The 13,593-nt window shown below is 38.8% G+C and overlaps 1 protein-coding gene across 1 annotated transcript in view; it reads right to left on the bottom strand.

Moving 5' to 3' along the window:
- The window catches only part of LOC120526634 (kinesin-like protein KIF13B), a 655,733-nt gene that overhangs the window by 247,567 nt on the left and 394,573 nt on the right, over positions 1–13,593 (bottom strand). Inside the window, exon 22 of the mRNA XM_039749796.1 lies at positions 5,655–5,801. Within this exon, the coding sequence (XP_039605730.1) occupies positions 5,655–5,801 (147 nt within the window). The remainder of the gene's footprint in view (positions 1–5,654; positions 5,802–13,593) is intronic.

The following is a 13,593-nucleotide window of genomic DNA, read 5'->3' as shown; positions in this document are numbered from 1 at the left end:
TTTTTGTATATTCTTTAAAGTCACTTTGCTATATCTGGATCTTTGTTTTTATGTTTCTGTTGCTGTATGCATCTTGTATCCCCATTGTAATCTAATAAAGGGTAACAAATGGGGATAATCTCCCTACTAAGTCCTACAATTCCATGTTTATAGTAGATTTAAATTAATCTCACCTGACTGAAGTATTCAGTGTTACCATTAGGTCTGTAGCTACTCCTAAGTCATTTATAAAAGTTGTTTGTAATAACAGGAAAAAATGCATTTGGCTAGGATCAGTGTATCCCATCATTTAAAAAGGCAATACGTAAGCAAAAGCACAACATAAATAGATGTGTCTGACAACGTCTATGTATAATTAAGTTATTAATTTGGACAATATGTAAAAGAGCTATGATACATGAATTGAGCATAAAGGTCATCAGCAGTCCCTTGACTATGTCAAGTCTATGTTTTTTTCAATGACACTTTTCATTGAATACAACTTCAGAATGTTGTAACAAGTTTACAAGTAAAACACAAATACAAAATTATATGAAATATACAATATGCATACAGTACATACACATGCATATTTTGTTAAACTCTCAATAAAACCAAGCAATTTCAATTTCATTAACATACAATGATTCTAACAACTTTGGTCTACTAATATTATCACTGAGATAATTGGGTAAGGAAAACAAAAACACTCATCAGCAACATCCCCAAAAAAAAGTTAATCTGTAGGGGGTCAGCAGTAGGGCTGCTTGGTATACCAGTACTGAAAAATAACTGAAAACTCCAATTTATAAAATGGTATAGTTAAAGCATTTTGTTAATTACAGTACTGGAAAAAAATGCTTGTTTTCAAGCATATGGTGTTATTTATTAGTGATATCAGAACTCCAAAGTAAACCCATTGTCTTCAGTTTCTTTTTATTTATTCTAAATATTACAACTATCTAGAATCACCATTGTAGAAATGATCTTCAAATTAATATAGTAATATAAACATGCTGGAGAGTCCAAGGTGAAGGCGGTCCTGTTCCTCTTTGTGATTTACAAAGTGCAGCATACAAAGGGAGTATTGTGATTGGGAAGCACTCTGTAAACTAATAAATTTATATAAATGCTCAGCAGACTCAGTTTAATAACATGCATAGTGGGGCATACAACAGAAGTGCTTGTGCTAGCGAGTTATGGGAAATTTTAAGCAACCATGAGACGAGGTGGGGGAGGTCTGAAAGCTTATACTAAAGTCAAAATTTTAGAACTGATACAACACTAGTCTACATTCTGTTACACAGAAAAGACCTATGTAACCTGACCAGCTACCCCCCCATTCTAGGCATTCTGCAGTAGTATATAATTTTATCCACGGATGGAATATTCAGAAATACCAAAAGACATCATCTGAAAAATATAGCAGAAAATGCAAAAGACTATCATAAAAGACTTATCTACAATCTGAACTCTAACAGAACTTTAAAAGATCAAGTGAAATATTTTAAACGCCAGAATGAAGCAAATCATACAGAAAATGAAACAGCAAATATTCTAAATATGTCTTCCTGGAAAGAGATATACAAACATATCCATGCTAACAAGTTTATTAAGGTAAATATTATGCCATTTGTAAATTAAAGTAAGTGAACAAAGGAACGGTTTCAAAGATGCTCTTGAGGCTTATCAAGGAAAAGTTTGCAGCAAAATCATATTCCCAGTAGTGCCTTATAGATTCCTCAAGTGGCACTTCATCCCCAAGGAGGAGTGAAAAAACTCTCTCAGCAAAACAGAACCTTCTGCTCCCATTCTTCCAAAGGTCTGGGCTTGAGAATTGGACTCTTCAGACATTTAACACAAAGTCACATATACTGTATAACCTTAACAGGTGCAATCCTTGTTTTGAGTGACCACTGAGACACAGTACATTAGAACAACTGGAGATGCTGAATGTAAGTTTGTATGATCTAACATGGAGTGTCTCAGCTGCAACATAGTTATGACAGAGTACAGCTTCACAGAGATGGTATTACCTATGCCAAAAATCTGGAGTGTTCTGCACTCAACTTTCTCATATACTTAGAGATTATACAGTATAATAATTGTATTTATATGTCAACTTGTGAAACAAAACATTGTGACAGATTAGGGCTGTATCGCTCCCTTGAACCCCTGTCCAAGACTCCAGACACCAGGTAAAAGTCCAATAAGCAACTTTATTTTTATACCACAGTGCACAAAGCATCCTCTCCTCCACTATACTCATATACAATAACAATAATCACAATAAACAATCCTCCGACTCCCAGACACGTTGCCACTCTTCCACCCAGATCAGCTCCCCGTCTGGGAGCTCTCACAGTCCTTTTATTCTCCCTGACCCGGAAGTGTTCCCAATCCCCAGTCCACATGATTCACTATCACTTCAGGGTCAGGCACAAGTTCTTTTTCTTCACCCTGGAAGCACGTCGCTCTTCCGGGTTATAGGGCACAAAGAAGTCTTCGGTCCTCCCTGCAGCTCCCTCTTGCGGTCCCTGTGGTACCCAGCAGGGCTGAGGATAAAAACTACACAGTCCATTACTCCCTGCTGGTCTTCGGTGCACCTCCATACTGCAGGGAGGGCTCCATCTGGCGGCCTGGGGGGTATTGGCCGGGATGACAAGCCGGCCAAATACCACAACATGTACCTATTCAAATTTCAAGTTTATTTGATAGTTCTTTTACCTGATTAGATAAATTTGCAATTATGATATTTTGTGTTTGTACCATGTAATTCTTTGCTTGCTGAGAAGTTAAATAACAGTTAAAAATAATAATACGTGCAGTGTAGTTAATAATATGTTACTAAATAAGATAAATAGATATTCCCAAAATTATATGCTATTCTAGCCCTGTCATTTCATTCTGCTTATAGGAAAAATCAGAGTGTAAACATGTATGCAGTCGATTAATTTCCTTCTGTGATGCTGTCAGCTTTTTAACTCTCATTTTCAAATAAAAAATTAAATGTAGGTAATAAAAAAAAGTTCAGGCAATCCAAAAAATATAGAAAATGAGAAGAAATGTCAATTAATTCACAAACAATATAAAACTGATGAAAGATCAAAAGATATATGAAATACAATTTGTGGAATTTAAAGTAAGGAGAAAGAAGTAAATGCGTAGTGCAAATCAGAAAGGTACAGTATGTAAATTTCAAAATTTAAAATTTTAAAGAATATCTATACTGTAGTTAAAAATGATCTCTTACCAGAAAAATTATAAAACAAAAATTTAATTGATCGTAATATAATTTATTAAATTAGTTCAAACAAATACAGTAATTAACGGTAAAACAAATTTCTTTCATTGACAAAAACAACGTGCAACAATGAAGAACAAACTTACAAACTGTTACTGTTCATATATGTAGCCAATCAAATGTTATATGTATTGAACACAAACACTTACTAACACTAAGTTGTGTAATTTCACCGATTAATTAATAACCTTTTGTGGAAATTCAGAACAAGCACAAAGAAGAAAATTTCACAAACAGTATTAAATCACTAAAAGTACTGCATTTTAAGCACAAAACCAAAAAAAGCATAAATTACTTTTCAAAAAAGCATAGCTCAAAACAATTGTGGAACACAATTTGCCTTAAGAAAAACAATAACAAGTACCAAAATGTCAAAAATAATATTAATCTGTTTAACAGATAAACATGCTTCAACAACATCAAAGAATCAACTGTCAAGAAAGCATACTGAAATGTCAATCAATCAAAGTGGTGAGGTAAATTTGTGAAAATCCCTAGTTCAGGGTAAAAAAGGTAAACACAAATTTGATTCCCATAAAAATGTCAATCCTATGAGGCAATAAACTTTTATTATACCAGATGTGTAATAATGATCCATACCAAACATCAGAAGTATACTTCCGTATACTAACTATAGTTACTTATTTTGTTAAGGGTGTTGATGAGTGCTAATTTGCCAGTCTTTTGTAAAGCACCACATGTAAAGCATAAAAAATCTTGAGAGTTCTCTACTTAACATTTCTTATATCTGTTCAGGTAAAGTAGATACCACTTCAGGTTGTCCAATTATAATGAAACTTCATATCTGTGTGTTTCTTACAAAATTTCAACCACTTATCCTTGTTTATAATGGAAGCTTATATGGCAAGGAACTACTTCCGGTATTCTGAACAAACTGAGATTTCAAATCTGATTGCTTTTTGTGGTCAGTAATATATCACTTTTAGTCACCTGATCAAGGTCAAATTTTATATCTAACAATAATAATGATCATAAAAATTTTTTAATTATTTATGTCTATTTAAAATGGTAGTAATGCATATGTAATAGTGCCAATACCTGTTATGGTATGATTTCCGGTTATCCAACTATGATAGATAAATCATATGAAATTCTATATCTATGTGTTACTTACCCTAACTAACAGCAAAATAAAATTTAAATTATTTTTGTCTTTTTATAATGCAATTTAACACAAAAACCTACTATATATAATTTCAGTTAATTGTTTATTTAAGCTATGTACCAGTTTATTTGAAAATTTTTGAAAAGTGATCAGGTGAAGTACCACTTACGGTTGACATACGTTGCCCAAAAATTGAGAGAAAACTAACATTTTGATATTACACCCATATGCCAAATTTCATTGAGCTCAAAGTGCTCTCATGTTATCGTGTTTAAATACATAAGCACAGACAGACACACACACGTAATAGTAAAAATGGTCAAAACGTTTTTCAGGATTGCATTGAATTAATCAAAACCTCAACGTTAAATTACTTCACAATTACTATACTTTCTTTATACTACGTATACGAGAAAGTAAAAAGAATGGTCTTCCATTCCAATGGAGGAATAGTATGGTAGAAATAAAAAATAGTTTTTGTCCAGACTGATAAAAGTCAGGTTTAAAAGTCACCTTTACAGAATCTTCTATCTTAGTTTAAGTAATAAGTTTCTTTTAATACAAAAAAGAGTTAGTGAAGGAAAGAAAGAAAAAAATTACATTAACAGATATGTATCTAAAAATTTTGTTAAATGACTGAAATAGATTTTTTATTTTTCTAAAATTTGAAATTTTCTTTCCATGTGTTCCTATAAAAAAGATGCAAAAATAATCAAAAATGTCCACCCTGCCATTTCCTTGAGTGCAGCTTTGCCATAGTAAACCATTAAGAATTCCAGCTGTACGCTTCACATGGAACTGCTACAAAGATACAAGATTTTAATTTTCTACACAGAAGAACTTACTGAACAAGGTGAACTATGTGCTGAAGACTCAAGCCATAGGACACGTGCCAGCAAAACACCAAAACAAAGTCATATATTTCAAAATATTTTGTGTTATCAAACAAATGGGCAGATTTAGGCAAGATCTGACCAGATAAATTAGAAGTCAAGCTTTTCATGAGATATTTATCAAGTTAATTTTTTCACATCACTATATTGTGAATAGTTCTCGTTTAAGGGTTTGACCAAAATTACACTTTTCAACTTAATTTTTTTGCTTTGTTATTTTGAAAGAAAAAATCTTCTGTCAGTAAATTAAAAAAATATATTTTTTAATCAAATAAATAAAAAAGCACAAAGTATAATATTAGCAATGAAAATAATGTTATACTGTAGGGTAAAATTTAACAACATCTCTTACCTGATGGGAATCAAATCCTTTCTGAGGTTTTCTTTGGTGAACCTCTATACTGCCTACAGAAATGCTCAGTATTGATTTTATGATAAGAGGCATAGTGCCAGAGTCTTGCACTGAACGAACATGAACTTGAATTCTTCGGGACAGTCCCTAGAAAAAACAAAACTGTTAACCAGCTGTCAAAGGTATTGTTAATTTTTATTAGAAACACTTGACATGAATAACAATGAAAAATAATCATATGGGTTACAATAAATTTTATAAATTAATGCTACTTTATGAATAATATAGTTCCTATAAAAAGAATTTCTTTTCCTTGAAAGATCCCAAATTTTTCTTATATAACACTGAAAAAGATCTGATAATGACAAGGTGAAAATATATCTGTGCAAAATTGTCCAAATGAATTATAAATTTAAAGCATAAAATGCCTGATCCCTTCAGTATTCAACCCTTTAATAATAACACCTAAATAATCACCATAGAACAGCCAATTGGTTTTAGAAGTTAATTAGTAAATAATTAGTTAATTGGAAATCATATCTATAGTGAAGGGGTTCCATTTGCTTTTTGCGTGAATGCAAATGCATTGGGAAGTTCCAATTACTGATTAGCGAATTTCACCAAAGTATTATTTGTGATCGCCCTTGTTCATCAAATTATTTACTGATAATTGTAAATGTTTAGGAGTACTTTTTTTCTGGCATCCCTAATGCTTTGTGAGGCCAGCACACCATCCTCCAGAGCTGTAAAGGTCAACATTGGATGGGACCGCTCCCCAGGTATGAGAAATAAAGAAATTAAAGGACTTATTGCTGTGGGGATTTTGTTTTTCTTAGGTGTTCAGTGCTGTTGTCCTTTTTTTTTTTAACCTATTGTTAGTTTGTGGCCTTCGGTTGTATTTTGTTTGTGGCTATCGTTTTTTCCACGTCTTTTTGTTGTTAGAGGTGCATGCACGTGTGGGTGGAGGTGGCTTTGTATGCAGCACTGTGGGGTTTAAAAAAAACTAATAATCCTCTAGTTGTTTTTTGTGTTTGCACATTTTATATTTTTCCCTTCAAAAGACCGTTCAATTCCCATGAAGGTTGCAGGAAGAAGAGCTGGCCGTTGCGGTAGAATTAATCGAGGGCACAGTGCCACCAACACATCCATGTCTTCTCAGCTGCCTACAGCAATACCTGTCAGTCTTTCAGAGACGACCAGCAGCAGCTGTGCTGCCAAAGAACTGAGGCCAGATCCTTAACAGGTCCCGCTGAGGAGGAATCCCCCCACTCTTTGATCTCACTTTGGGGGATCACTGGGAAGAAGTCCAAAAGGAAGCGATAATACAACTGGAAAATGATGAGCAGGAGCTTTTGAGGGAGGTGTTAGGCACATTGAGAAAGGAAGACAGTGAGGACTCACAGCTTCTTACAGCTGCAGTGACACAGTGGGGCACAGACAGTGCATCACCTGCTGAGAACCAGAACCTGGCAACAAGGGAGGAGCAGCTGCATATTCCTCTTATAGCTGACTCTGTTGACCTGTGGTCTGACTTGTTGGAAGAGAAAAAGGGTGAAAGTGACAGACCCTGGGTGCCACCTATCCAGTCACAAAGCGGCAGCTCCAGCAGTGAGGTGGAGAAGCAGTAGCATCAGAGACAGCGAAGGGGCTGCAGGGCTGCCACAGAGCCCAGTGCTTGGCACTCTCCAGTCTTGGTAGACAGTGCCACTGGCAAGCAGCGGCCACACTGACAGAGGATCAGGCCACTAAGGTGTGCAATATCTGTCATCAGAAGGTATGCATGGGGCAGACTGGTTCCCATATGGGCACTACCGCCCCTCATTAACCATAAGAAAATCCACCACAGGCTGCTGTGGAATCAGGATCAGGGCAGTATAAGGCAGGGCAAGCAGGCTTCCCACTGGTTCATCTTTGGTATATGTTGCCCGCTCTAACTCATGGCACCACTTGTATCAGAGTCTGCCAGTGGCAGCCAGTCCTCAGTTGCAGAAGCTCACACCCAGAGGCGACCAGTGTGCAGCTCTTCCTTTTCCACGTCCTGTCCTATCCCTCCTGTCATCATATAGCAACATTTCGCCATCACCCAGCTGCTGGCGTGTAAGAGGCCCCTCTCACCCAGCCACCCCCAAATACAGCATCTAAATGGACACCTGGCAAAATTATTGGTGCTGCAGCTCCTGTCCTATTAGCTGGTAGACACAGCTCTCTTCTGCCAGATGATAAGTTGTGGCACCTCCACCTTGCAGATACCCATTTAGCCATTATTTTGCTGTAAAGGCTATCCCAGCCCTTCACCAGTACGTGGCACAGAATCTAGGCCTATCACATGACCACACAGTGGGCAGAAGGGTCCATTTTACCACCAATATGTGACAAGCAGGCATGGGAAGGTTAGGTATGTATCATTTACTGGCCATTGGATCACCCTGGGGTTATGGAGGGTGCCGTTAGGGAAGAACCATTAGAGTTGGTAGTGCCACTGTGGGAGTTGACCAGACCCACTGCCACTTCCACCTCCTCCTACTGAATAGCTGCCTCCCAACCTTGACATTAGCAGCACTGAGCCAGCCATCCATCAAATGCCCCTGCAGCTATGCTATGGTGCTGCAGAGCCGGTGCCAGGGGCCAAGTACTGCCACTGGGATATTTTACTATGGACCAGTAGCAGCAGATGCGGCAGCTTTGCAAGGTGTTGGTTTCTTTCGAACAGGACAATATGTTTGTCAGTTGGTAGGAAACCTGCTAGAATTTTGTGCTCCCACTCCTACTGGAAAGGACACTAGGTGGCCTGTTCGAGGTGGGAGAGGATGCTGAGGAGGACACGTCCAGTAGGCGGTCCAGTAGGGCAAGGACACTCCAGGAATGAGAGGAGGAGGAGAAGGAGGAAGAAGAGGCAGCATGGGGTTCACAGCAGGAGGATGAGTAGGCACAGAGGGCAGTCCCTATTGTCAGGGGGTGGGAGGACACTGAGCAGCAGGAGGAGGAGGAGGAAGACGATAGTCAGGAAGTGGTGGGCAGGGGTCACCTCTACAAAAGGGCTGCACAAATGCTGCAATGCCTTAGGAGGGACCCAGAGATTAAAGCTATAAAACAGAGGGACGATTACTGGGTGACCACCCTACTAGACCCCTGGTACAAAGCCAAGTTGTGGGAGTTTATAGAGCCCATCCAGCAGGAATGGAGGATGCGTCACCTCTGTTATGTCCTTACCAGCAAGCTGCTTAATGCGCACCCCCACCCTCGCCTCCCCACTACCTCTGCACAGGTCCATCAGAGAGCTAACAGCAGCAGCTATGGTGGTGGCAGTCTGATGGATGTGTGGAGAGTTTTTCCAGTCCCAACAACCCAGTGTGACACAGGGTGACAATATCAGTAGTCACTGCCAGCGGCTAAACCGCATGGTGAGTGACTACATGGGGTGCATCAGTGCAAATTATTATGCGCACTGATGACCCCAAGGACTTCTGGTTGGATTTAACCTGGGAGCTTGCTCAGTATGCACTGTATTGCCCAGCTTATTGTCCGAGTAGGATTTCGGCGCTGCAGGCAGGTGGTCACAGACAAGAGAACCCAGTTGCCCACAGACTCCGTGGAGAGACTGATCTTTATAAAAATGAATAAGTCCTGTATCAGCAGTGATTTCCAGCCCCCTTCTGCTGATTATAGGGACTAGATGAGTTTCTTGTCTATCGCTCTCTATCCCTTCAGTTTTTTTGTAAATCTTACGTACAACGGGCTTGTGGGGTTCACGCCTCCGTGAATTCATGCTAACTGCTCCTGTTGCCACTGCCTACAAGAAATTTTACTGTTCTGATCCATCCATCCATCCATACATTTTCCAACCCGCTGAATCCGAACACAGGGTCACAGGGGTCTGCTGAAGCCAATCCCAGCCAACACAGGGCACAAGGCAGGAACCAATCCCAGGCAGGGTGCCAACCCACCGCAGTACTGTTCTGATATTTCGTTCAATTCATTTTGTCTCAGGGAGGCCTGGTGGTGCAGTGGTTGGCACTGCAGCTTACAGCTCAGATCACCTTTTTGGCCAAAAAAATTGGTCTAGCATAACTGGGAGATGTTTCCCTAGCCATTTGGGACACTTAAAAAACCACAGTGAAATGGGATTAAATACTGTAAGTATTCTCTTTAGAATTGGTTTCTTTGAATTTCCTGGTTTTAAAGAACTCATTATTTCTGACTAACTCCAATTCAGCATTTTTTCTTTGTTAATATGAATCATAGGATTGCTTTCTGGTTATGAAGCTTCCACATCTCTCATTACATTCTTTATTCTTTGATCTTTAGGAGGCATGGACATGCAGTGGTTGGCACTATGAAGAGCACAGGATCATGCTCACAATTAGTATTACCAGTCTAATGGCTAACACACTGTAGATTTGAACACTGGGAGAAACTTGGGGTTTAGCAGAGAAAACTCATGCAGATAGGAGATCAAAGGTCCTAAGGTAGCTGGTAAACTACTATAGCATCAGTATTCACAAAATTTTTTTTTTTTTTTACATTTTCCATAAAAGCAAATGGTATAAAATATAAAGCCATAAACTCTAATTAATACTGTGTATTGTAAGTGAAACTCAATTTTAGGAGTTTAAAAGATAATTAAATAATGCAGGTTCTCAAATTTAATTTTTATGAAACATATACAGCATAAATAATGAGTGACTTCTGCTTGTCGCAATAGCCAAATGTGCACGTGGATCTTCAAGTTCCATGTCAATATAAGAGATGGAGTTGATTGCCTTTGAATACATAACCAGATGCAGAATAAAAAGAAATCCTGAAGAAGCCTGACGAAAACACAGGAGACACTATGAATTAATAATAACTAAAGATTTATTACTATTTACAAGACATTTTTCTCTTTTGATAGAAGAAAAGTGCAAAGCATCAGCACAGACAGTTTGGAGAACCGTCAGCACGACTTCAAACAATAAAACAAGTCAGTGGCTTCAATTATACGCCACTTTGAGTTTTATGCCTTTAACTCTTTTAGGGCTGATTTTTTTTCCTTTTCTCCCAGAGCTGAATATTTTTCCAACTCAGTTTTCTGAAAAGCACACAAAGGAATAGTTTCTCACATAAATCAAAATAAAATGTCTGCTGCTGCGTGCAGTGCCCTGTCACAGTGTGTTAGTCTATGGCTACACAGAGCTAGTTTGGAGCAGGTGTGGTTATGTGCTTTCTAAAAAGCACACAAAGCAATAGTCTCTTCACATAAATCAACGTAAAACGAACAACTTATTTTTTATTACTTTTGACTACAATTTTGGCATTTTTGCTTTGTTTACACAAAATATATAATAGTGATTTTCTGACTGCGTTCTTTCTTCTTTGATCTCCTGGAGGCACGGTGCTACAGTGGTTGACACTGCTGCAGCACAGCTCAGGTCATCTTTTTGTCCACAATAAGCTGTCCAGTATACAGTATATCCAGAAAATATTCACAGCACATCACTTTTTCCACATTTTGTTATGTTATAGCCTTATTCCAAAATGGATTAAACTAATTTTTTTCCTCAGAATTCTACACACAACACCCCATAATGACAACGTGAAAAAGGTTTACTTGAGATTTTTGTAAATTTAATAAAAATAAAAAAATTGAGAAAGCACATGTACATAAGTATTCACAGTCTTTGCCATGAAGCTCAAAATTGAGCTCAGGTGCATCCTGTTTCCCCAGATCATCCTTGAGATGTTTCTGCAGCTTAATTGGAGTCCACCTGTGGTAAATTCAGTTGATTGGACATGATTTGGAAAGGCACACACCTGTCTATATAAGGCCCCACAGTTGACAGTTCATGTCAGAGCACAAACCAAGCATGAAGTCAAAAGAATTGTCTGTAGACCTCCAAGACAGGATTGTCTCGAGGCACAAATCTGGAGAAGGTTACTGAAAAATTTCTGCTGCTTTAAGGTCCCAATGAGCACAGTGGCCTCCATCATCCGTAAGTGGAAGAAGTTCAAAACCACCAGGACTCCAGAGCTGGCCAGCCATCTAAACTGAGCGATCGGGGAAGAAGGGCCTTAGTCAGGGAGATGACCAAGAACCCGATGGTCACTCTGTCAGAGCTCCAGAGGTCCTCTGTGGAGAGAAGAGAACCTTCCAGAAGGACAACCATCTCTGCAGCAATCCACCAATCAGGCCTGTATGGCAGAGTGGCCAGACAGATGCCACTCCTTAGTAAAAGGCACATGGCAGCCCACCTGGAGTTTGCCAAAAAGGCACCTGAAGGACTGAGACAAAGATTGAATTCTTTGGTGTGAATGCCAGGCGTCACGTTTGGAGGAAACCAGGCACCGCTCATCACCAGGCCAATACCATCCCTACAGTGAAGCATGGTGGTGGCAGCATCATGCTGTGGGGATGTTTTTCAGCGGCAGGAACTGGGAGAATAGTCAGGATAAAGGGAAAGATGACTGCAGCAATGTACACAGACATCCTGGATGAAAACCTGCTCCAGAGCGCTCTTGACCTCAGACTGGGGCGATGGTTCATCTTTCAGCAGGACAACGACCCTAAGCACACAGCCAAGATAACAAAAGAGTGGCTTCAGTACAACTCTGTGAATGTCCTTGAGTGGCAGAGCCCAGTCTTGAATCCAATTGAACATCTCTGGAGAGATCTTAAAATGGCTGTGCACCGATGCTTCCCATCCAACCTGATGGAGCTTGAGAGGTGCTGCAAAGAGGAATGGGTGAAACTGGCCAAAGATAGGTGTGCCAAGCTTGTGGCATCATATTGAAAAAGACTTGAGGCTGTAATTGCTGCCAAAGATGCATCGACAAAGTATTGAGCAAAGGCTGTGAATACTTATGTACATGTGATTTCTCAGTTTTTTTATTTTTAATAAATTTGCAAAAACCTCAAGTAAACTTTTTTCACATTGTCATTATGAGGTGTTGTGTGTAGAATTCTGAAGAAAAAAAATGAATTTAATCCATTTTGGAATAAGGCTTTAACATAGCAAAATGTGGAAAAAGTGATGCGCTGTGAATACTTTCCGGATGCACTGTAGTTGTCAGTCATTTCCCTAGCCTTCAAGGACAATTTAAAGGCAACGGCCCCATTTTATTCCAGTCAAATCTAGTTAACACTAGAATTAGAGCCTACGAAAAAACTTGTAGATCCATCCCACCTTAAATCGCTTCTTAAAACCGTTCTCACTTCTCCGCCAGCCTCCTTTGTCCTGTAAATGTGCCAATAAAAACAAATTGCAAGCAGCCGGCTATTCCATCCCCCCACCGACTCAGAACGTGCACGAACTTCTCCAAGCTCATGCCTCGATTATCTGGGAGTGAAGTGGAGTTTTAGAGTGGAAATTATAGATTGTTATTTGGAACACACGCATTTCATGTGTGTTCCGTTTCTACAGTGATCTGTGTAAACACAATGTTAAAAGAGAAACTTTTTCATATTTTAGTAATAAATGTTACAAAATGTAGACATAAACTACAAAATGTGTGAAGCCTGACAGCCAAAGAGCAAATAAACACTTTCATAAAAGGTTCAAAACTTTTACAACAGCTTCTGTGGCGTACTGGTAAGATTTCGTCACTTAGAGCGCAGCAGACTTGCTGTACTTCAAGAGATCCGAGTTTGATTCCCGCTGGGGAGAAAATGTATTTATTTTTAACTTTTGCCGTTCTGCCTGCCTGAACTCCCTGTCTATCTATATAGTAATAACAGTAATTGTATTATTATATAGGAGCTTCCCTGTCTGCCTATCATATAGTGCCTTTCCTTCCTACCTATCTATATATCTATCCCCTTAGCTGTTTTTATATATGTATTATACAGTGCCTTCCCTGTTTATTTATATATCTAGTGCCTTCTCTGCCTGTCTGTCTGAATGCATATAACGCTGAACTTACTGCTCTGTACTATTCTATCCTCTGCATGTCCTGGAGTACAAAA

The sequence above is a fragment of the Polypterus senegalus genome, chromosome 3 (assembly GCF_016835505.1).
Source record: "Polypterus senegalus isolate Bchr_013 chromosome 3, ASM1683550v1, whole genome shotgun sequence".
NCBI lineage: Eukaryota > Metazoa > Chordata > Cladistia > Polypteriformes > Polypteridae > Polypterus > Polypterus senegalus.
Note: the sequence above shows the minus strand (reverse complement) of the source record. Positions and strands in the feature narration are given on the sequence as shown.